Source organism: Acomys russatus, chromosome 19 (assembly GCF_903995435.1).
Source record: "Acomys russatus chromosome 19, mAcoRus1.1, whole genome shotgun sequence".
In the NCBI taxonomy this organism is placed as follows: Eukaryota; Metazoa; Chordata; class Mammalia; order Rodentia; family Muridae; genus Acomys; species Acomys russatus.
This window is the reverse complement of record NC_067155.1, coordinates 32,084,533-32,105,571: the sequence shown is the minus strand read 5'-3', so window position 1 is coordinate 32,105,571 and position 21,039 is coordinate 32,084,533. Positions and strand designations below refer to the sequence as shown.

Below are 21,039 nucleotides of genomic sequence, written 5' to 3'. Positions count from 1 at the left end.
TGAGTCCCCCTTGAGATGCGAGCAGCACTTGGGAGAAGCCGCCTCCAGCAACCAACGTGCACCTTGTTTCTTATTTCTGACTTGGCTCTGCCTTTCCACACACCCACACCTGCTCTTCCCTGTCTTCCATCAGTCCTAGATTACTGTAGCATCTCTCTGGCCATTGAGCCACCCAGCCTGCGTGTATGTGACAGGTCTCGACTTTGTTTTCCCCACGGAAGGGTCTGCTTCATGCTCTCCTTACTGCCCCTGTAGCTTTATGCCCCGCGTGGAGATTGTGCAGAAGCATAACACAGCTGCCCGGAGGCTGTACATCCGCGGACACAATGGCAAGATCTACCCGTACCTCGTCATGAACGATGCCTGCCTCACTGAGTCACGGCGGGAGGAGCGTGTGCTGCAGCTGCTCCGCCTGCTGAACCCTTGCCTGGAGAAGAGGAAGGAGACCACCAAGAGGCACTTGTTCTTCACAGGTACGAGAGCCGCACCTTGGGGACAGGCAGCTCAGGCCACCTTCTCATGGGAGGCTTGAAGGAGCAGCAGCCTGCATGCCCTGTCCCACTGGCCTCTCACTGTGGAGTAAGAGCGCACACTCAGGCCCTCTCTCCTGTGGCCAGCTCTGCAGTCTTGTGTGGGTGCTGTAGCCCTGCGTGGGCTTGCTTTATCTCAGAGCTAACCCGCGAGCAGCAAGTGATGCTGCACTGAGTGCCATCGCTCCACACCTGGGTCGCTGGCAGTTTGGTGTGTGCTCTCTAAAGCTGGGAGCTCCTGCAGGGCCTGTGCTCAAATCCTATATGGAACAAGCTTGTGACAGTAACAGTGTAACCAGCCCTCCCCACCTGACCCTACCTTTTTTTTTTTTTTTTTTTTTTTTTTTTTGAGATAGTCTCTTTTGCCTGGAACTTACTATGGAGACAAGACTGGCCTCAAACTCAGAGATCAGCCTTCCTACCTCCCAGGTGCTATGATTAAAGGCATCCCCCTGCCTAGCTTAACCTAGAACATTGTGATGAGAGGCGCCTGGCATTTAACTTTTAATATCTCAAAATCAGTAGATTCGGGAGCTGGAGAAGCCCTCATGCTGCTCTTGCAAGCATTTGGTTTCCAGCACCCATATTACATTACTGCCTGTCACTCCAGTTACAAGGATATGACTCCCTCTTCGGCCTCCATGGGCGAGTGCACTCACATGCACTATATACATAAAATAAAAAATAAAAATAAGGGACTAGAGAAATGGCTCAGCGTTTAAGAGTGCTGGTTGCTCTTACAGAGGACTGGGTTTTGTTTCCCAGCCATCCCATGGTGGCTCACAACCATTTGTAACACTCTTCTGGTCTCTGTGTGTACCCAGGCATTCTCATGGTGCACATACGTACATTTAGGCAAAACATACTCACATTAGAAGTAAATCTTTTTAAAAGTTAAAAAATGAATGCGTAGATAGACGTGAATCTTTTTAGGTTTTGGGAGGTGTTTTGTTTGTTAAATATTTTTTAGGTTGTTTTGAGATAGGGGCTTACGGTGAAGCCTTGGCTGTTCTGAAACTCACAGTGTAGGCCAAGGTGGCCCAAGAGATCTTTTGAAAAAATTAAAAAAGGCATCTGAAGAAATTTGTCATGTGTCAGAAAGCTGTGTGCACTGTGACATGTACGTGTCATGATTTGTGCTAAATTCCCATCACTGGGCTAGTGGTTAGTAACAGTTCAACTTGGTATCTTGGAATCATGGGAATTTCTCATGGATGGAAGCCAGAGCAGCTGTGGTTTAGCTGCAGTCTGTCTCCTCAGCTTACTCTGTTCATTAGAAAACACAGGCAGCTGTGATGCACCCCTCAGCACTACCCCATGCTTAGGACTCAGCAGCCAGAACAGGGTGCACCAGGTTTTGCAGCCCAAGGAAGTCAGTCTTGGCTCCCTCCCACTGATTTCAACAGAATCTCTTTATTCCTTAAAATGGCATCTTAATTATTACCCTGTTTTATCAATGACCTGCCCCCACGGGGGTTAAGAACCCGAAGTCAAGTGACTCTGACAGCTGTCATCACAGACAGCTGTGTGCAAAGGTGGCAGATGGCACACACCTGCCTGCTGGGGCCTGCTGGGTGACTCTCAGCTGGAGCTCAGGAGTTTGCCCATGACAAATGCCATCCCAGAATACACACTGCTCAAGAAGCCACCCCTCAACGAGGTAGTAGTCATGGGAACAGAGCGGTGGAACGTGTGTCATGCGTGGAGTCCATCCCTGACTGTAAGGTTACAGAGGAATGTCAGTTACCTGACTATGCCAAGCCGGAGCCGGCCCTTCTAGTTGCAGGGAGACAGGTGTGACAGGTGCCTTAGGCCGGAGCTGGGGTCCAGCTAGGGAAGGCCTCCAAGGAGTGAGTGTGGGTGGAGTCCCTGCTGACAGATGCCTGGGGCCCCCAGGGAGGATTTACCCTACAGCTGGTGCTGTCTGCCGTCTGCTGAGTAAATGAGGCGGCTGGCCGGGGCTCTCCCAGCTTTGCCTGTACAGTTACCTGTGCTCTGGGCTGGTGGCAGGAAGGGGAGGCTGAGCGCTAACCTGCTCACTGTCCCTCACCCCTGCTCACTGTCCCTCACTTTGCCTCCTTTGCTTCCTCAGTTCCTCGGGTTGTGGCCGTGTCCCCGCAGATGCGCCTCGTGGAAGACAACCCGTCTTCGCTTTCCCTCGTGGAGATCTACAAGCAGCGCTGTGCCAGGAAAGGCATTGAACACGACACCCCCATCTCCCGTTACTATGACAGGCTGGCCACCGTGCAGGCGCGGGGGACACAGGCCAGCCACCAGGTACCAGGCAGCAGGCCAGCCGCTGCCCAGGGCCCCCACCCGTTCTGCTTGCTTGCAGAGGTCACTTCTCACCAGATGGCTGGTGGCCATCTGCTGCAGGGGGTTTGTGGTGAGGTTCCTGACCTCAGAGAGTCCATTGCCCCCATCCCGCGCTTACAGAAAAGCTCAGAAATTAGACTGTGAACACCAGTGGATGGCATGCTCACCTGGCAGCCGGTGATTGGGTAACACGCCTCTAGACCCTGTGGGTTGAAACCTTGGGGACCCAGCTGTTTGGGTTGCCTGGGGCAGGAGCACGGAGCCACAGGAGTCCCAGGCAGCTTGTGCTCCCTGGGTGACAGAGGGTCCTCTCCTTATTTGCAGATTCTTGCCCCTGGCTGGGAAGATTTTGTCCAGGGTTGTATGGAGCGGCAAGAGGCAGCTGTTTTGGCCCCTCCCCAGGTGCCATGGGGTCCTTCTGTGCATTACCAGGAGAGGCCACGGGGTGGAAGCCATGACCTCCCCTGTATTGCCTGGAGCTCATTGTAGTTTCTCTGGGTCCTGCAGCTTTGAGTTTTATTTAGGCTACGGCCCTGGCTTCCTTCCCACCCCGAGAGCAGGGCAAGCCTAAAGTGGTCCTGGCCGCAGGGCCTGAGGCAGCTCCTGCTCGTCAGGCACAGGGAGTGAACCCCTGCTTCTTCACAGGCTTCTGGACAGAACTGGGGCCTCCTTTGAGAATTGGATTTGTTATAGCACAGGTCACGGCTTGGTCACTCTGTGTCCCCTTGGGCAGATGTGAGTTATTCATTCTTGTCTGACAGAAGAAGCCATAGCTACAGCTGTGTGCTCCACCAGTGACCCAAGGAGTGGTGGGGTCCCGCTTACAAGCACTGCCTGAGTAGGGACACAAGCCCACTGCGTGACTCCCAGCCTCTTAGGCTCCTCTCTGCACTTGGGTGGTTTGTGTTGACTGATCCAGTTCTGTGGTTTTAATAACACTTTTACTGAGGTAGAATTCACATGCTCTGAAAGCTGTCCTTGAAGGCACTGTGTGTGTGTAGCTGACTCCCCCTGTAGGGCCATCACCAACCACTCCCCGTCTCGCTCCAGCCCCAGCCCCAGGTGGACCACAGGTCTTTCTGTCTCTGCGTTTGCCTGTTCTTGGCACAGCATGAAGAAAATTAGACTTTGGTGCCTGCATTCTCACTGCGATGGTTTCTAAGCCACTCTGTTGGCCTGTGTCTGCACTCTGTTCCTTATTCATTGTCACATTGTATTCTAGTGGATGAACACAGTGCTATTGGTTTGTCTGTTGATGGGCTTCTTGTCATGTAGTGAGAACTACCGTGGACATTGTCACACTTGTCTGTGTGAATATGTGTTCATTTCTTCCTATCTTTACACCTGGGTGTAGAATTCCTGGGTTGATTGATGACTCCATGTTTAAAATTTTAGTGAGCTATATTTTAGGGTACCTACAGTGCGTGTCCTAATTCCTCTCTGTCCTTCCCAACACTTACTGCCTGCTTTTTTTACACACACACACACACACACACACACACACCCTTTCTTTTTACTGTAGCCACCCTGGAAAGCATGAAGAGCTAGTCCTGACTTCATCACTGTATTTGCTCCCTGGTGATGACAAGAGTGTTTTCTGTGTTGCTGGCTATTTGTCTTTTTTCCTTGCAAGATACCTGTTCAAATTCTCTGCCCGTTTTTCAGTTGGGCAGTTTGTCTTTTTTAAATATCCATTCTTACGTATGTGGGTGTTTGGCCCGAATGCACGTGTGTGTATCCTCTGCACGCCTGGTGCCTGTGAAGGTCAGAAGAGGGCAGTGGACCCCCTGGAATTGGGGTTACATAAGCTTGTGAGCAGCCAAGTGGTTGCTGGCAACCCAACCCAGGTCCTCTGCGAGAGTCCCTTACTGTTGAGCCATCTTCCCAGCTCCTGACTTGTCTTTTTATAGTGAGTTCTAGCCATTCTTATATGACATAGTGACTCCTCTGGGCTCACTTTGTGCAGTCTGTTCTTCTGTCACATGTAGCCATTGAAATCAATTCCATTTGGTCGTCAGTAGATGCTGTGACAAGATAGATCTGTGAGTGTGCATGCGAGTGTGCATGCCTGCACGCGTACTGGCGGTACCGGGGATTGAGCCGTGGGCCTCACCTATGGTAGGCAAGCACTCTACCACTAAACTACCAGCCCAGCTCTTGCTTTGACAGCTTTTCTTTGATGTTTGAACTGACACACCTCATGTCTGTTGTGACGGTGTCTGGGGACATGCCAGCAGCATGAGCCGGTGGTTCGTAGCTTTGCCTTTGCCCTCACTTCTGCTGTGGCAGAGCTTCAGGGTCACATCCACTCAAGCACACTTGGCCTTCTAGGTTCTGGAATGTGCTGAAGACCCCATCTCCTGTACCCGCTGTTCTGTTTGGCGCGGCTCCTGAGGGCTCCATCTGTTGATGTGGTCTCCGGCTCCTGCAGTGTTAAATACAGACAGACCTTGTCAGTGGGATTTTCTATAGGATGCTGACAGATAAGCAGACAGGGGCAGCTCCAGGGTTGCGGGTTAGCAGTCCTGGCTACTGTGGCGGCAGAAAGACACAGGGAGTTGTCACCAGGCTCGCTGCTCTTGCCAGGACTTAGCCTGCTGTTGGCCTTTTTCAGTTGGGCTGAAGCTGCCTCTAAGTTCCTGAGATTCGGTGACTTACAGGACAGAACTGAGTTCATACAAATGTCTGTTCCTCTCTTTTTTTGGTTAGCTCTTGGGTTTATGACACTTGTCTGTACGTGATCTAAAGAGGATATTGCTACCCAGCTAGCCTTTGCCCCTTTCGTTAGCTGGCTCTTGCGTTTGGTGGCCGTGAGGTGAAAGTAGGTTGTGTATTGCCCTTGAGAGGCATGTTCTGCACAGCCGTCGCTTCCATTCAGACAGTTGCACTGGCGCTGGGTACATGAAGCTCTGAGGGGAGTGCGGTGTGCCGTGTTCAGGCAATACGAGAGCTTTCCACCTGTTGGGACATAATGGGCAAAGAGTCACACAGTGGTGTGTTTCAGGTCCTCCGAGACATTCTCAAAGAGGTCCAGAGCAACATGGTGCCTCGTAGCATGCTGAAGGAGTGGGCCCTGCACACGTTCCCCAACGCTACCGACTACTGGACCTTCCGGAAGATGTTCACCATCCAGTTGGCACTCATCGGCTTTGCAGAGTTCGTCCTGCATCTCAATAGGCTCAACCCTGAGATGTTACAGATTGCTCAGGTAACTTGCTGTCATCAGCCAGACACTGCTCTCACGCCTCTGTCCTGCTGATGTGGACCTTAAAAGTGTCTCCTTCTGAAATGTAGGACACAGGCAAGCTGAATGTTGCTTACTTCCGATTTGACATAAATGATGCGACTGGGGACTTGGATGCCAACCGTCCAGTTCCTTTCCGCCTCACACCCAACATATCTGAGTTCCTGACCACCATTGGTGTCTCTGGCCCGCTGACTGCCTCCATGATCGCTGTTGCACGGTGCTTTGCCCAGCCAAACTTCAAGGTGGGTCCAGACATCTTCTCGGTGGTGCTGGAGGCCTGTGAACCAGGAGGGAGCTGATAGGGTGGAGTGTTTGGAGAAGGGTTGGAGTGCTCATTGCCTAAAAATGCAGGAAGGAGGCCACTTTGCCAAAAGCAGACTACAGCCCTTGGTCTGCTGCTTGCTGCTTCCCTGTAGACACTTCCAGCTCCCGTCTTAGACGTCTTCCTCGCAGGAAAGGCAGAAGTATGTTCTGGCTCGCTGCCTCCCTTCCACAGGGCTGGAGTGAGGCCCAAGCAGACACAGACACCTAGGGAAAATGCAAGGCTCTGGTAGTACCAATGGTTGCTGCTATAGATAAGGAAGGAGTTTTGAGGCTCTTGTTTTTAAAAAAAAAATGATGATGGAAGCTGGAGACAGGACTCAGTGGTTAAGGGCACTCGTTGCTTTTGCTGAGGACCCTGGTTCAATTCCCAACACCCACACGCTGGCTCACGACCATCTGTAACTCCATTTCTAGAGAATCCAATGCCCTTTTCTGACTTATGCGGGTACCAGGCACACATGTCATACACATAAATGTTGCAGGCAAAAATATTCCTATGCATAAGATAAAGTTAGTCTAAAATATTTAAAAAATAAATAATTGACAAGTAGGCAAATAACAAGGGATGTTCAGAGATAAAGTGCCCGTGTGGAGCAGATGCTGGGAGCAGCAGGAGGAGAAGAGTTGGTTCCTAAGGGTGTGAAGTAGGTGGGTTTTTTGTTTTGATTGACAGCCTTGAGCTATGTCCGCCTCGGTTGAGAGCTCATGAATGCTGTTATTCATGGGTATAAAATGGTAGCTAGGGTATTTTTCTCCCTAGGAGGTCATTTAGAGGACAGTTTGTCTTTCTGTGCATGCACCTAAAACAAGCCAGACCAGATCAGCCCAGTGTCCCTAATTTCCCAGGACCTGTTTACCACAAAATGGGAAGTTACTAAGGGTCACTAGGGAGCTATAGGTAAATGACGCAATGGCCTTGTTCAGAGAGCTTGTGTGTGCAACTCAAGCCAAGTGGTGACGGATTTATCTGTCCTCTGCTTGCCTGCCTCACCAACATGCCGTCAGCACCTTGGCCAGCGCAGGGCTTTCTGCTCTGAACACAGACCGAGGCAGGACACAACATTCAAGTCTACCAGTTTTGGTGTCCTCCCCGGTGCCCAGGACACTGACTACATTTCAATGGATTCTCATCAGATTATCCCAGCATTATGTGAGAGAACAAGTGCTTTGTTCAGTCCCTAGGTGGCAGCCTGGCCTTGGCCACTCATGTTAGATGGGTCACCCCTGGTGGGACACAAGCCATCTCCTCATCTCCTTTGCACAGGTGGATGGCATTCTGAAAACTGTGCTCCGGGACGAGATCATTGCTTGGCACAAAAAGACCCAGGAAGACACTTCGTCGCCGCTGTCGGCCGCCGGGCAGCCTGAGAACATGGACAGCCAGCAGCTGGTCTCCTTGGTTCAGAAAGCTGTCACTGCCATCATGACCCGCCTGCACAACCTGGCCCAGTTCGATGGTGGGGAAAGCAAGGTGAACACCCTAGTGGCCGCTGCCAATAGCCTGGACAACCTATGTCGCATGGACCCTGCCTGGCACCCATGGCTGTGACCTCAGCTGTTACCCAACCCGGAATGTGAAATGTGCCTCTCAGCCTCTGAGCCCCTGGCTGTTGAGACCTCTGTCTGCCTTGTTGCCCACTTTTTTTAGTTTCTTTCCCAGTAGTTTGTGTGTGAAAGAGTATGAGATTAGTCCCAGAGGGGGCCCTGCACACAAGGGTGGCCAGGCCATTAGAGATGGCAGAGCCGAGCTAAGTAGCTTCTGAGATGCTTTTTAACCTAAGGGCTCCCAGGCTGGGGTTACCTCTTGTGGTACTCCTGCCTCAGTGTGAAGGGCAGACTGAGAATGCCCCCCATGTCCCCTAGCTCCCAGAAACCATACCTCAGAGCAGCTGTGCTCTGTGCAGAGACCTTCAGCGGGGTCCAGGAAAGAAATCCACAGTGTTAGAGAAACAGGAATCAGGAACAGACAGACAGGCGTTCTTCTCTGAGCACAGGCTTTCACACTCTCCATCACTGCTTTGGAAATCTCGCTAAGTCTGACAGTACGGCTCAGTGAGCCCGCGTTGCCCACAGGGGGAAGCTGCCCTGGGCCTCATCAGATTCCGTTTCAGCTGGGCGGAAACAGAACTGTGGAGGCCAGCAGGCCAACCTTGTACTTTTTACTGCTGGCTTGTCGGATATCTTTTAGAAATTTACTATCATTGTACCAGGAAAAAAAAAAAAAAAGACAAAATCATTTTGTTTTTCCTTCAGAAAGCAGTGAAAGTTTGTCCCTTTTAGTCTCTGTTATGTTGACATTTTTATAAATCTGAGCATTGAGAACGTTCTAGCTAAATTTGTACAGTGTGATTTTTTTTTTTTTTTAGAATAAATATTTTATAAAAGTATTTGCTGTCCCCTATTTTTGCGTTAGCATCGGTTTCTCTGTGGTGTCTCCTCTACCCCAGCATCTGCTGGCCCCTCCTAGACACCGTGGGGCATGGATACTAGATGATGGGGCATGCTGCCTGTGGGGACACCGTGTCCCTGGTCACAGGTGGGTGAGGTCTTGGCTCCAATGGTCAGAAGCTAACCAGTGTGTTTAAAGGCATGGTGACAGGACTGCCAGTCCTGACTTTGGCAGTGTACCTGGACTGCCCATCTTCATTCTACTGCCTCTAACCGTGTATGGGAACCCTGTCGCTTCTCCATTATCTGTCGCGTCTCAACCCTGGCCAGATTTCCATTTGGGGAAAACAGTGTGAATCAAAGTACAGATGGACGCGAGATAGTCCTAAGCATGTGGCCGTGACATCAGCGTGACACAGGATGTGTGTAGCTCCCGCTTGAATCCAGGCTCCATCCAAGCCTAACAGAGTTAGTCTTCACAGGTGTCAGCTTTCTACAAGGACTCTGCACAGCTGCGTATGACACATGGCATGGATCACCACAACGCCTTGTTAGCCCTGGACTCTCTGCCTTCCCTTTGTCCCCAGCTCACATAGACCCGTTTCCTGAAGCTAAGCTTACCCTAGTCTGAGAAGTCAAGTCTGAGAGTTGCAGCCTCCTGGCTTCTTCCTAAGAGGAAACTAGCTCTACATCCCAGCATATGGCTGGAACGTGACCTGGCTACAAGCTCCCTCGTGGCTGGTTGGCACCAGTAGTCTTTGTCTACCCCCAGTCCTTGAACTGTATGGGCCCTCAGTTGAGAGGGATGGCTCTACACGTTACAGAAAGGGACCTGCCTGCTCAAAAGAAGGTGAGGAGCCTCCCAAGGTCCCAGAGCCAAGCCTGGAGCAAGTGAAATTGTACTTCAACCAGCTCAGTGCCATCCTGCTAACCTGCACCCTGGATTACAGACTGGTTGAGGCTGAGGGGCTGGACGGAGTCCATCTCATGGACCTATCGGCTGGCGCCTCTGGTTATCTTAGTGTCCTGAGAATTGCTCCCTCTGTGAGAAAAATGTCTTGGATGCTGGAATGGCAGGAGTTGATGGCTGATGGTGACATGGAGGTCATTGTGTCACACAAGGTCGAGCAGGAAAGCAAAGGAAAGTTGATTCTCTCTGCAAGCTAGTCTGGAGTCAGCACTACCTGGGGAAGAGGCCTGAGGTTCCCTTCCAGGCTCAGCCTCTGGAACTGCCTCCGCTTTCTGCTAGCAACCAACCTCATCGCAGTAGCGAGGACAAGAAGGAGGCTTCCTCAGTGAAAGACTGGGAAAGATTAGGGCCCCAGGAGGCTGTGGTGACATGAGCCGAGGTGTTCTGAGCCCAGTGTGGTAGTGATGGCTACTGCTGTGCTCAAGGCTGCCTAGTCAGAAGGTAGGCACTTATCTACAGAGGGCACATTTATAGATGATTACCATTTTGAGGTAAGTTAAAATCCTTAGGCTTGTGTGTGCATGCGTGTGTGTGTGTGTGTGTGTGTGTGTGTGTGTGTGTGTGTGTGTGTTAAGAATTCTGTTCTTAGCTGGGCGGTGGTGGCGCACACCTTTAATCCCAGCACTCGGGAGGCAGAGGCAGGTGGAGCTCTGTGAGTTCGAGGCCAGGCTGGTCTATAAATTAGCACGTCCAGGACAGCCAAGGCTACACAAAGAGACCCTGTCTGGAAAAAAGAAAAAGAGAAAAAGAAAAACAAAACAAAACAAAACAACCCCCCCCCCAAACAAACAAGCAAACTGTTCTTTTAAGAGACAGGGTCCTATATAGCCCAGGCTGGTCTCTCGTGGCTGCCTCCACCTCCCTCATGCATGTACCACCATGCCCTGTTTATGATGCTCTGGGAATCGAAACCCGGGCAGTGTGCATACTAAGGAAGTACTCTACTCCAGTCCTGCCCAGGCCCTCTTGGGTTGTTTAGACAGGGATTTATCTAGCTTGGCTGGCCTGAAACTTACTGTGTGGCCACCCGAGCTGATTTTGAAGCAATCATCCTGCCTCAGCCTCCACATTCTGAGAACAAGTATTTAATTTTGATGTGTTTCATATTTATATTTATGGCCCCTCTTAAGTTAACATATCTGGTGTAAGGTAATTGTGCAGCTTAATTCTTTTGTATGTTTGTATTATTTTCCCAACACCATTTGCTGATGACTGTTTTGTTTAAGAAGGTGTTGGCAGCTGACAGGCAACTGATGGTGTGTTTGTATGTGCGTGCACTGGGTCTATTGTATGAACTTCCGGTTGATTTAAACCTGTTCCATTTTCTCACATTTGAGCCATTAGTCACTCAGTGTGTATTTTTCACAGTCTTGTGAGTTTTCTGGTTTTTCTTTTCTGATTGGCTTCTAGATTTTTCCCATTTATGATTGGGAAACTTGCCAGGACTTAAGCATGTGGGGGTGTGCAGCACTTGTGGAAGTCAAAGGACAACTTTGAGGAAGTGGTTCTCTCCTTCATCCATGTGTGACCTGGGACTGGAACTCAAGTTGTCAGACATGGTGGGAAGTGTTGATCCACCTTGCCTGCCCATGCCTTCAGGCTTGGAAGAATTTAGACTTTTTTTTTTTTTTTTTTTTTTTTTTTTGTGGCCAAACATTTGGTTAACCCTAAGTGGCATTTCAGGCGCCCTTAGAAAAGATATCTTGTGGCCCAGGGTGGTGCCTTGGTGGTAGAGCCCTTGCCTAGCATGCATGAAGCCTGGAGTTAAGTTTCCAGTTCTTATATATACACACAACTGTTCTGTTCTTCAGTAGAGCCTCTGCAGTGGAAGTTTTGGTTTCTTAAAAAACTTCAGTTATAGCCGAGTGGTGGTGGTGCACGCCTTTAATCCCAGTACTCAGGCAGAGGCAGGCGGATCGCTGTGAGTTGGAGGCCAGCCTGGTCTACAAAGCGAGTCTAGGACAGTCAAGGCTACACAGAGAAACCCTGTCTGGAAACAAACAAACACAAAAAACCAAAAAACCCAAAACTCATTTATAACATGTTTTTGTTTTAATGCCAGGTGTAGACTATGGGACTGTTTTAGTTTGTCCACAGCTGTTAACTGTGATTTTTTTCATGCTATGAGAGTGCGTGATCTTTGCCAGTTGAGCATAGTTTAATTCTGAGAAGATATAAATGCCAGAGCCCAGAGAGGGATGGGGGCACTCGGAGGAAGAAGGCGACTGCTGCCTGCTGCTGCTGCTGGGCCATCCTGCTGGTACATTTGTTGTTTTGCTGGATATCCTGACTACAAATATTAGGACATACCCCAAAGAACCTGATGCCCCTAACCATCAGGAAATAGTTAAGAGACCTACACCCCTTCTCCCCTCTAACTTTGTCTTTCTCCTACCTAGTGTTGGGGTTGGAAGGTAAGTAGAGGCATAAGAACTGAAATAAAGTAGTTAAAAGCTCGCCAACAAACCTCTGTTCTGTGTTAGGCCTGATTGGCCTATATAGTGTGCAAGTCTTCTCTTCTCTCCTCTCAACCCCTCCTTCTCCTTGCTGTATCTGCTGAAAACAGCCTGTGTGGCGGAATTGTTTCTCCTTCCATTCTACTATGTTTGCTTCAGATATTTAAGAGTTCATGACGGTGCAAGCTTGTAAAGGACTCTGTTGGTTAAGTGTCCTGATGTCTGGTTCTTGTTGGTTTTGGCATATCTCCCCCCCCCACTTGTTTCCCATTTAAATACAATAATTTTCTTTCAGCCTAACTGTCATTGGATCTAATGTGATTCTCTTGTAAACAGACTGCCCTTGGATCCTGGCTTCTGTTTTAGTTTCTAATGCATTCTGTTACTGTTTTAGTTTCTAATGCATTCTGTTAGTTTGTATCTTTTGATTGGGGTTTAACCCATTTACATTTAAAGTAGTTACTAACAGAAAGGCTCCGGCTTGTGGTTTGTCATCTGTCGTCCAGTTGCTGCTTCATGTCCTGTCTCTTTCATTGCTGCCCCCTGTGTGCTTGAGTGATTGTGTTTTGTAATGACACTTTTTGGGATCCCTCCTATTCTTTATAAAACGTCTATCAAGCCTGGCACAATGGCACACACTTTTAATCCCAGCACTCGGGAGGTAGAGGCTGGTGGGCTGCTGTGAGTTCAGGGCCAGCCTGGTCTACAAAGTGAGTCCAGGGCAGCCAAGGCTACACAGAGAAACCCTGTCTCAAAAAAGCAAAAACAAACAGACCTGAAAAAACTTATATCAGTAATTTTTTTTATAAATACTTAGTATAATTTGTTGTCTCTTAATGTCCTAAAATTAGGACAGTTTGATTTGACTCTCTGCCAGTTTTAACCCCATATAAGAACTTGATGCTATACAAACAGCTCTGCTCCATCTCATTTTGTAAAGGTCAGGTTGCAGCTTCGTGGGGCTGGAGAGAGATGGTTCAGTGGTTAAGAGCACCTGCTGCTCTTGTAAAGGACCAGAGTTCCATTCCTCGCACCAGCATCAGGAAGCTCACAGCCACCTGTAACTAGCTCCAAAGGGTCAGACTCCCTCTCTTGGCCCCCACAGGCTGCCACACAGATGTATAAATAAAATACCACTCCCCCCCCCCTTAAAATTACACCTTTTATCTTCCATGTCATGTAGAGAAATGTGGTCCATTACCAAACCATTCATATAATCATGCAGGATTTGTTTGAGCGCATACTTGCCTTCACTGGAGAGCTGCGTTTTCACACAGCTTCCCACTTCTGCTTTCCCACCTCAAGCTTGTCCCGTCTTGTAAGGTAGTACCACTGGCCGTGAACTGCTTGTTTTCCAGGCTTCATTGTTGTTTTTAATTGTGGGATGTCTTAGTTTTCCCTTCATTTTGTTGACTAGAGTTCACAGTTGGCAGACCTGTAGTGTAGCACTTTATTTTTTTCATTTTTTTTTATTTGTGTGTGTGTGTGTGGTTGTGTGTGTGTGTGTTTGTGTGTGTGTGTGGTTTTGTGTGTGTGTGTGTGTGTTTGTGTGTGTGGTTTTGTGTGTGTGTGGTTGTGTGTGTGTGGTTGTGTGTGTGTGTGATTGTGTGTGTGTGTGGTTGTGTGTGTGTGTGTGTGGTTGTGTGTGTGTGTGGTTGTGTGTGTGTGTGGTTGTGTGTGTGTGTGTGGTTGTGTGTGTGTGTGGTTGTGTGTGTGTGTGTGGTTGTGTGTGTGTGTGGTTGTGTGTGTGTGGTTGTGTGTGTGTGTAGCACTTTAAAGCCACCTCTCATCTTACCAAGCATCCCTTGTTCATAACAGCTCGCTCTTATTCTGCTCCCAAAGTTTTGTTTGCCTGTGGTGCCTGTCAGTTATCCCAACATCTGGGAGGCAGAGGCAGGAGGTCCGTAAGTTCACAGCTAACCCGTTGCAGCAAGAACCTTCTCGTCTCTTTTGATACATACGCGCGCGCGCACACACACACACACACACACACACACACACACACACACACAACTGTTATGTGACAAAACTTTTCCTGGGAAGATGCAGCATACACGTCTACTCACCCCCAGATAGGAAATACATGACAGACCAAAGTACGGATACCACCAAAGGCCATTTTGGATGAGTGGATGGGCTTGACACAAAGACAGCTGCCTCACCAAAGCCCACCCCAGCATGGCTGACAGCTCACAAAACCTGGGAACCGAGAGCAAACTGCACAACCTGCAGGCAGTTCACCTGGTGGGAGAATGCCTTTTCCAAGCGACTCGGCTGCTCTAAGTGTTTTCCAGTGGCCTCAGCTGATTTCTGTGTCTTGGAGGCAGATGGTCTGGTCTCAAGAGTCTCCTTTGCAGCTTGCATTGTCAGCAAGTTTTCCTCACAGCTCAGCTTCGCTTCCTCTGAGAGGTGCTCTCAGCTTTTACTGTTTTCTCTGGCAGGGAGGGGCCTAGTGGGTCTCATTCGCTTCAGGGACTTCTGGAAGCTATTTTGATTTGTTTACCTTCCTGCTTAAGGAACTTCCCTACTGGACGGAAAGCTTTCATCTTGGAGGAAACTCACACAACACTAGCACATGCATGCATCCTCCTTTTACGTCTTGTCATGTGCTCATGCCTACTTGTCTGTATGGGTACTTCATGCCTGCAGGACATGCCAGGGGATGCTGGATGTCATGCTGGCTGTCAGATCCCCTGGAACTGGAGCTACAGGCAGTTGTGGCCTGATTGAGGGTGCTAGGTACAGATCTAGAGTTCTCTTAACTGCTCCTATACTTCTGCTTTGACTTTGCCCCTCAACCAACTGATGGTGGGACATGGTGTGGGGCTTTTGGGATTAATCCTTCTTGATGGTGTCCTTTCAGTCCCTTCCGTTGAATTCTATTTTATTGGGGGGGGGATCATTCTTTTCTCTCTTGCTCCCACTTAATAATTTCAGATGAACTGCCTTGAAACTCACGGGTTTGGCGGATGGTGGTGGTGCACACCTTCAATCCCAGCACTTGGGAGGCAGAGGCAGGCGGATTTCCATGAGTTCGAGGCCAGCCTGGAATACAAAGCAAGTTCCAGGACAGCCAGAGCTGTTACACAGAAAAACCCTGTCTCAAAAAACCAAAAGAAAGAAACTGGTTCTGCTTTCCGCTGGCTTAAGACTGCAGTTGAACCCCTTGAGTTGATGGTTCAGTTCCCAGCAGTCATGTTTTTCATGTGTCTATGTGGGTCCCCTCTCTCTCCCTCTTCCTCTCTTCTCTCTCTCTCCCCCTCCCTCCCCCTCCCTCTCTCTCCCCTCTCTTCCCCCTCTCTCTCCTCTCTCCCTCTGTCTACTCCTCTCTCCTTCTCTCCCTCTCTCTCTCCTTCTCTGTCTCTCTCTGTGTCTGTCTCGCTCTCTCTGTCTCCTCCCCCTTGCCCCCGTCTCTCTCTCCCTCTCCGTCTCCCCCCCACCCACACACTTTGAGCTCCTTTGTTTTGTTTTGTTTTTTTCAAGGCAGGGTCTCTCTGTGTAGCCTTGGCTGTCCTGGAACTCACTCTGTAGACCAGGCTGGCCTGGAACTCAGAGATGCGCCTGCCTCTGCCTCCCAGTGTGCTGGATTTAAAGGTGTGCGCCATCACTGCCCAGCTCACTTTGAGCATCTTAAATACCTTTTGGGTTTAGATTTTTGTGTCTGTGCGCAGGTGTCCATGGAGGCAGAGTATCCCTCTGGAGCTGGAGTTACAGGTGGTTATGAGCCACTAAAGTGGGTGCTGGGATCAGAACTCAGCTTCTCTAGAAGACTGGGGAGTGCTGTTCATCACCAGGCCATCACTCCAGCTTTATCATAAAGATTTGTAAAAACTGTTATTTTTTAAAAAGATTTATTTATTTATTACATATACAGTGTTCTGCTTGCATGTACACCTGCTCACCAGAAGAGGGCACCAGATCTCATTGTGGATGGTTGTGCGCCACCATGTGGTTACTGAGAATTGAACTGAGGACCTCTGGAAGAGCAGACAGTGCTCTTAACTGCTGTGCCATCTCTCCAGCCCCAAAATTGTTATTTTTTAACTGGCATAAAGTTGTATGTGTTTTAGGCTGGAGAGATGGCTCAATGGTTAAGAGCATTTACTGCTGTTGGGGGAGTTAGGCAACCACATTAGTGACCACTTGTAGCTCTAGCTCTGGGAGATCTGACACTACAGGCCTCTGAGGGCACTGACGTTCATATGTATATACCCACATGCAGACACACGCATAGGCATGGTGGCTTTAAATAATGAAAGTAAATCTTTGAAAATATATCTATTTCTGCAACAATGCGACATTTGAAGTACAGTCATTACTGGATGGCTAATGTCTTTCTTCTTTTTTTTCTTTTCTTCTTTTTTCCCCTGTTTTTGGTTTTTCGAGACTCTGTGTAGCCTTGGCTGTCCTGGATGCACTTTGTAGACCAGGCTGGCCTCGAACTCACAGCAATCTGCCTGCCTCTGCCTCCCAAGTGCTGGGATTAAAGGTGTGCGCCACCACTGCCCGGCTAATGTCTTTTTCTAATAACTTCTATATTGTTATTCTTCAATAATTCTCTCTCTCTCTCTCTCTCTCTCTCTCTCTCTCTCTCTCTCTCTCTCTGTGTGTGTGTGTGTGTGTGTGTGTGTGTGTGTGTGTGTGTGTGTGTGTGTTTAGGCTAGAGGGCTGGCTCAATGAAGATATGTCTTCACTCCAGAAATGGTCTTTTTTTCTTGTTTATTTGTATGTCTTTTGATTCTCTGCCAGGAAAACGGGACCTGGAAGAAGTAGCCACTTCTCACCTTGTCTGCAGCCGTGCAGCTGCCCTGGCCTGCGTGAACGCGTCGCTGGTGTTATAATCTTTGATACGCATCGTTTGATTTAACTGCTCATGGCGGGAGGGCTTGTACAGGTACAGCTGTGTGCAGAGGCCACAGGAACGAGTTGGATGGCCTGCTCTGTCATTTACTGTGAGACAGGGCTGCTACAACTGAAACTAGGCCTGGAGCCAGCAAGACCCAATAATCCTTCTGTCTCCACCTCCTTGTACACTGGGGTTATAGGTACCTGGCTTCGTCCACGGGAGCTGGGGATTTGAACTCAGGTCCTCATGCTTGCACACCAAGTGCTCTTACTTACTGAGCCCCGTAACTGCTTTTAAATGTTATATATATGTATTTTTTCACTCTCACCCCAGCCTCTCCACAGGGTCTTAGCTTCTCTCTTCAACCAGCAGTCTCTTGTGTGTTCACATCCCTCACCCCCTACCCCAGCGTTCACAGTCCTCAGCAATTGTTAGCAAGCCGTGCTTGCTTGTGCTAAACAGCTGAGCTGTGTGCCTCAGGCTGGCCTGTTACGGCTTAGATATGTATCTGGTTTCCTTTGTTCTCCTGTCACAGCAGGAAACCAGGACTAGACTGTGACTTCCTGCAGTCTACACCAGGCCAGGGAGGGCTGGGGACAATGACATGTAAAATGAGAGGTGGGAACGGAGCGCTCGCCCAGGTATGTGTGTGTGATCAGATGACACCGTGTGGTAATCAAGGTTTTCTCTGCCAGGTGGGACCTAAGATCCAACTCTAACCATGAGCCTTAGGGGCAAGTGCCTTTCCCTGCCAATCCGTTCCTCGGCCCCTTCCTGCTGCGTGTGTGTTCAGCTGCTCTACACAGGGGAGGTATTTGAGCCTGCTCTAGTTGGCCATTGGAGTGCCCGTCTGAGCCACTGGAGCCTAAAATGTTGCAGTCCACCACACTGCCGATGTGTCGATGTGCCAGTGTGTCTTTGTGGAGCAGGCATGGAGGTGGATGTGCACATGTAGGCCAGAAGACAGTGTTGGGCACCATCCTCTGTTGTAATCTTCTGCAACGTCACCACCTTCCACACGGGGACCCTCCTTGGCTTGGGGTTCACCAAGTGGGCTAGGCTGCCTGGCCAGTGAGTCCCAGAGATCTGCCTGTCCCAGCCTCCTCCGTGCCTGCTTTTTATGTTGCCTGTAGGGATTGAATTCAGATCCTCATGCATGGGAAGCAACCATGTTAGAGACTACGCTGTCACCTCACATGTTTTGTTGTTGTTATTTTAATGTACTATTCTTTTCATGAAGCTATAATTTGCAAAAGCGTAAATTTGTTGTTTTGTTTTCAAGACAGGGTTTCTCTGTGTAGCCCTGGCTGTCCTGGACTCACTCTGTAGACCAGTCTGGCCTCGAATGCACAGAAATCTGCCTGCCTCTGTCTCCTAAGTGCTGGGATTACTGGCGTGCTTCACCGTGCCTGGCTAAAAGCATAAACTTTTTAAAAATTGGATTTATTTTATGTATGTTACTGTTCTGCCTGCGTGTATGTATGCTCACCATATGTGTGCCTGATACCTGCAGAGGTCAGATGTAGTTGGAGGCTCTGGAACTGGAGTTAAATATGGTTGTGAAACCATGTGGGTGCTGGGAACTGAACCCCAAAGTGTAAGGTTTTATTTTATTTTTACTTATTTCATTTCATGTGCATTCCTGTTTTCCCTGCATGTGTGCCTGTGTGAGGGTGTCGGATCCCCTGGAGCTGGAGTTACAGACAGTTGTGAGCTGCCATGTGGGTGCTGGGAATTGAACTTGGGTCCCTCTGGAAGAGCAGCTGAGCCATTTCTCCAGTATAAATTTTTTAAATGACAAACTTTTAAGTAAGTGTACTTTCCATAAAAGTAGACTGAGTCCAGCCTTGGGCTCACAAAGATGCTCCGTGAGGAAACTGTAGAGTTTAGCTGGAGGGAAAGGCACCAGGGACGGCCAGCCCCCATCCTTCTAGGCAAGAAAAAAGAAAGACAAAACAAAACAAAAACCAAAAAAACAACAAAAAGCCCACGACACCTTATAAAATTCCCTTTTAAGTAAAGTGAGCCCGAAAGAATTGTAATTGGTGCTCAATTTCCATTTGAGCCGTTGGATACGGACGTAGCTGCCATCATTAAACTATGTGAGGAAAATAATCACAATCACCAAGAGGAGAGACAGGAAACGGCTGTTTCCAGGCTAAGAGAAAGACCGCATTAAGTTAGGAAACCCCAAATGCTCTTCTTACCACTGCCACAGTTGGGGAGGATGGGAATAGTTTCCCAGTCATTAAACTTACTCTAAGCTTGAGAGCTACAGTACTGCCAGTAACACTGGAAAAACCCAGAGGGCAACAGCCAGGCAGTTGTCAAGTATAAAAGTTATGAGTGGGGGGGTGGGGCGGGGCTGGTGAGGTGGCTCAGTGTGGAAAGGTGCCAGCTGCACAAGCATACCAACCCGAGTTCAATTCCCAGAATCCCAGCGGAAGGAGAGAACTGACTGCAAAAAGTTACTCTGACCTCCCACCATACACACACAATAGTAATATTTTTTTTTTTTTTTTTTTTTTTTTGGTTTTTTGAGACAGGGTTTCTCTGTGTAGCCTTGGCTGTCCTGGACTCACTTTGTAGACCAGGCTGACCTCGAACTCACAGCGATCTGCCTGCCTCTGCCTCCCGAGTGCTGGGATTAAAGGCGTGCGCCACCACGCCCGGCAATAGTAATAATTTTTAAAGGAACTTGTTAGTGGGCTGGGGAGACGGCTCAGAGGTTAAGAGCACTTGTAATGCTTACAGAGGACCTGGGCTTGGTTCCCAGCACCCACATAATGGCTTACAACCATCTGTAACCCCAATTCCAGGAGCGACAATGCCTTACGGCTTCTGAGTGCACATACATACTTGCAGGCAAAGCCGTCCTGCCCACAAAGTAAATAAATGTGTATTTTTAAATGGCAGCTATTAGGGTAGTAGTAGTAGGCTTGCCTGGCATGCATGAAGCCCTGGTTCCCTCTCCACACCAACCCCGCAAATATATATGTGGTGGCATATGCCTATAACCCCAACACTAAGGCAGAGGCAGGAGGACCAGAGGTTTAAGGACATCCCTGGTGAAACAAGTTTGAGGCCAGCCTCAGCTGGATGAGAAACTTTCCCAAGGAAATCATTGCTGTATATATGGGTTATTTTACTTTTCCGTGTATATATAAGTATATGCCATGCATCCACTCATGCAGTACCTGCTTTGGCCAGCAGGGGGCACTGGACCCCTGGAACTGGAGTTCGGGTAGTTGTTTATGGGACAGCTATTTCTGTGGCCAGGACAGGGTATCCTGGGCCAGCAAAGAGCCTTGGAGGAGAGAGTCCTCCAGGGGCAGTAGAGTATGAGCCAGGGCTGGGACTGTCAGGATGGCCCGGTGTCCTCACAGTGACCACACACCCTTCCTGCTCTAGGAAGCGGGCCTTGAGAATGGCAGTGAAGCTGCTCATCTGGCTCTTTGTGGGCATGGCTGACCTTTGACCTCTTTCCAGATGGCCTACTTTTTTCACAGGACATTTGCTCCAACTGTTTAGCAGAGATCCCTTTCTTGTGTGTGTGTGTGTGCACGCACACGCACGTACACTTGCTTACTCATGTGGAGGCCAGAGCTTAAAGTCAGGTGTCTTTCTCAATTGTGCAACACACTTGCTGTTGTTGTTGTTTTGAGACAGGGTTTCTCTGTGTAGCCCTGGCTGTCCTAGACTCACTTTGTAGACCAGGCTGGCCTTGAACTCGCAGAGATCTACCTGTTTCTGCTTCCCTAGTTCTGGGACGACAGGTGTGCACTACTGCGCCTGCCTCACTCACCACACTTTTTGTGGCAAGGTCTCTTGCTGAACCTGGAAGCTCACTGATTTGGTTAGTGAGCCCCTAAGGATGCTACCATCTTTGCGGGCACACACACCCCTGCGCCTGGCCTGTCACATGGGTTCTAGGGACCAACCTCAGCAAGCACGTGACCAAC

At 49.3% G+C, this 21,039-nt stretch overlaps 1 protein-coding gene across 1 annotated transcript in view; it reads left to right on the top strand.

Moving 5' to 3' along the window:
• Trrap (transformation/transcription domain associated protein) overlaps nt 1-8,666 on the top strand; it is a 103,414-nt gene extending 94,748 nt beyond the window's left edge. The window contains exons 69-73 of the mRNA XM_051162974.1: nt 256-473; nt 2,623-2,807; nt 5,851-6,054; nt 6,141-6,335; nt 7,682-8,666. Of these exons, the coding sequence (XP_051018931.1) occupies nt 256-473; nt 2,623-2,807; nt 5,851-6,054; nt 6,141-6,335; nt 7,682-7,966 (1,087 nt within the window). The 3' untranslated portion in view covers nt 7,967-8,666. The remainder of the gene's footprint in view (nt 1-255; nt 474-2,622; nt 2,808-5,850; nt 6,055-6,140; nt 6,336-7,681) is intronic.
• Nucleotides 8,667-21,039: the final 12,373 nt, after the last annotated feature.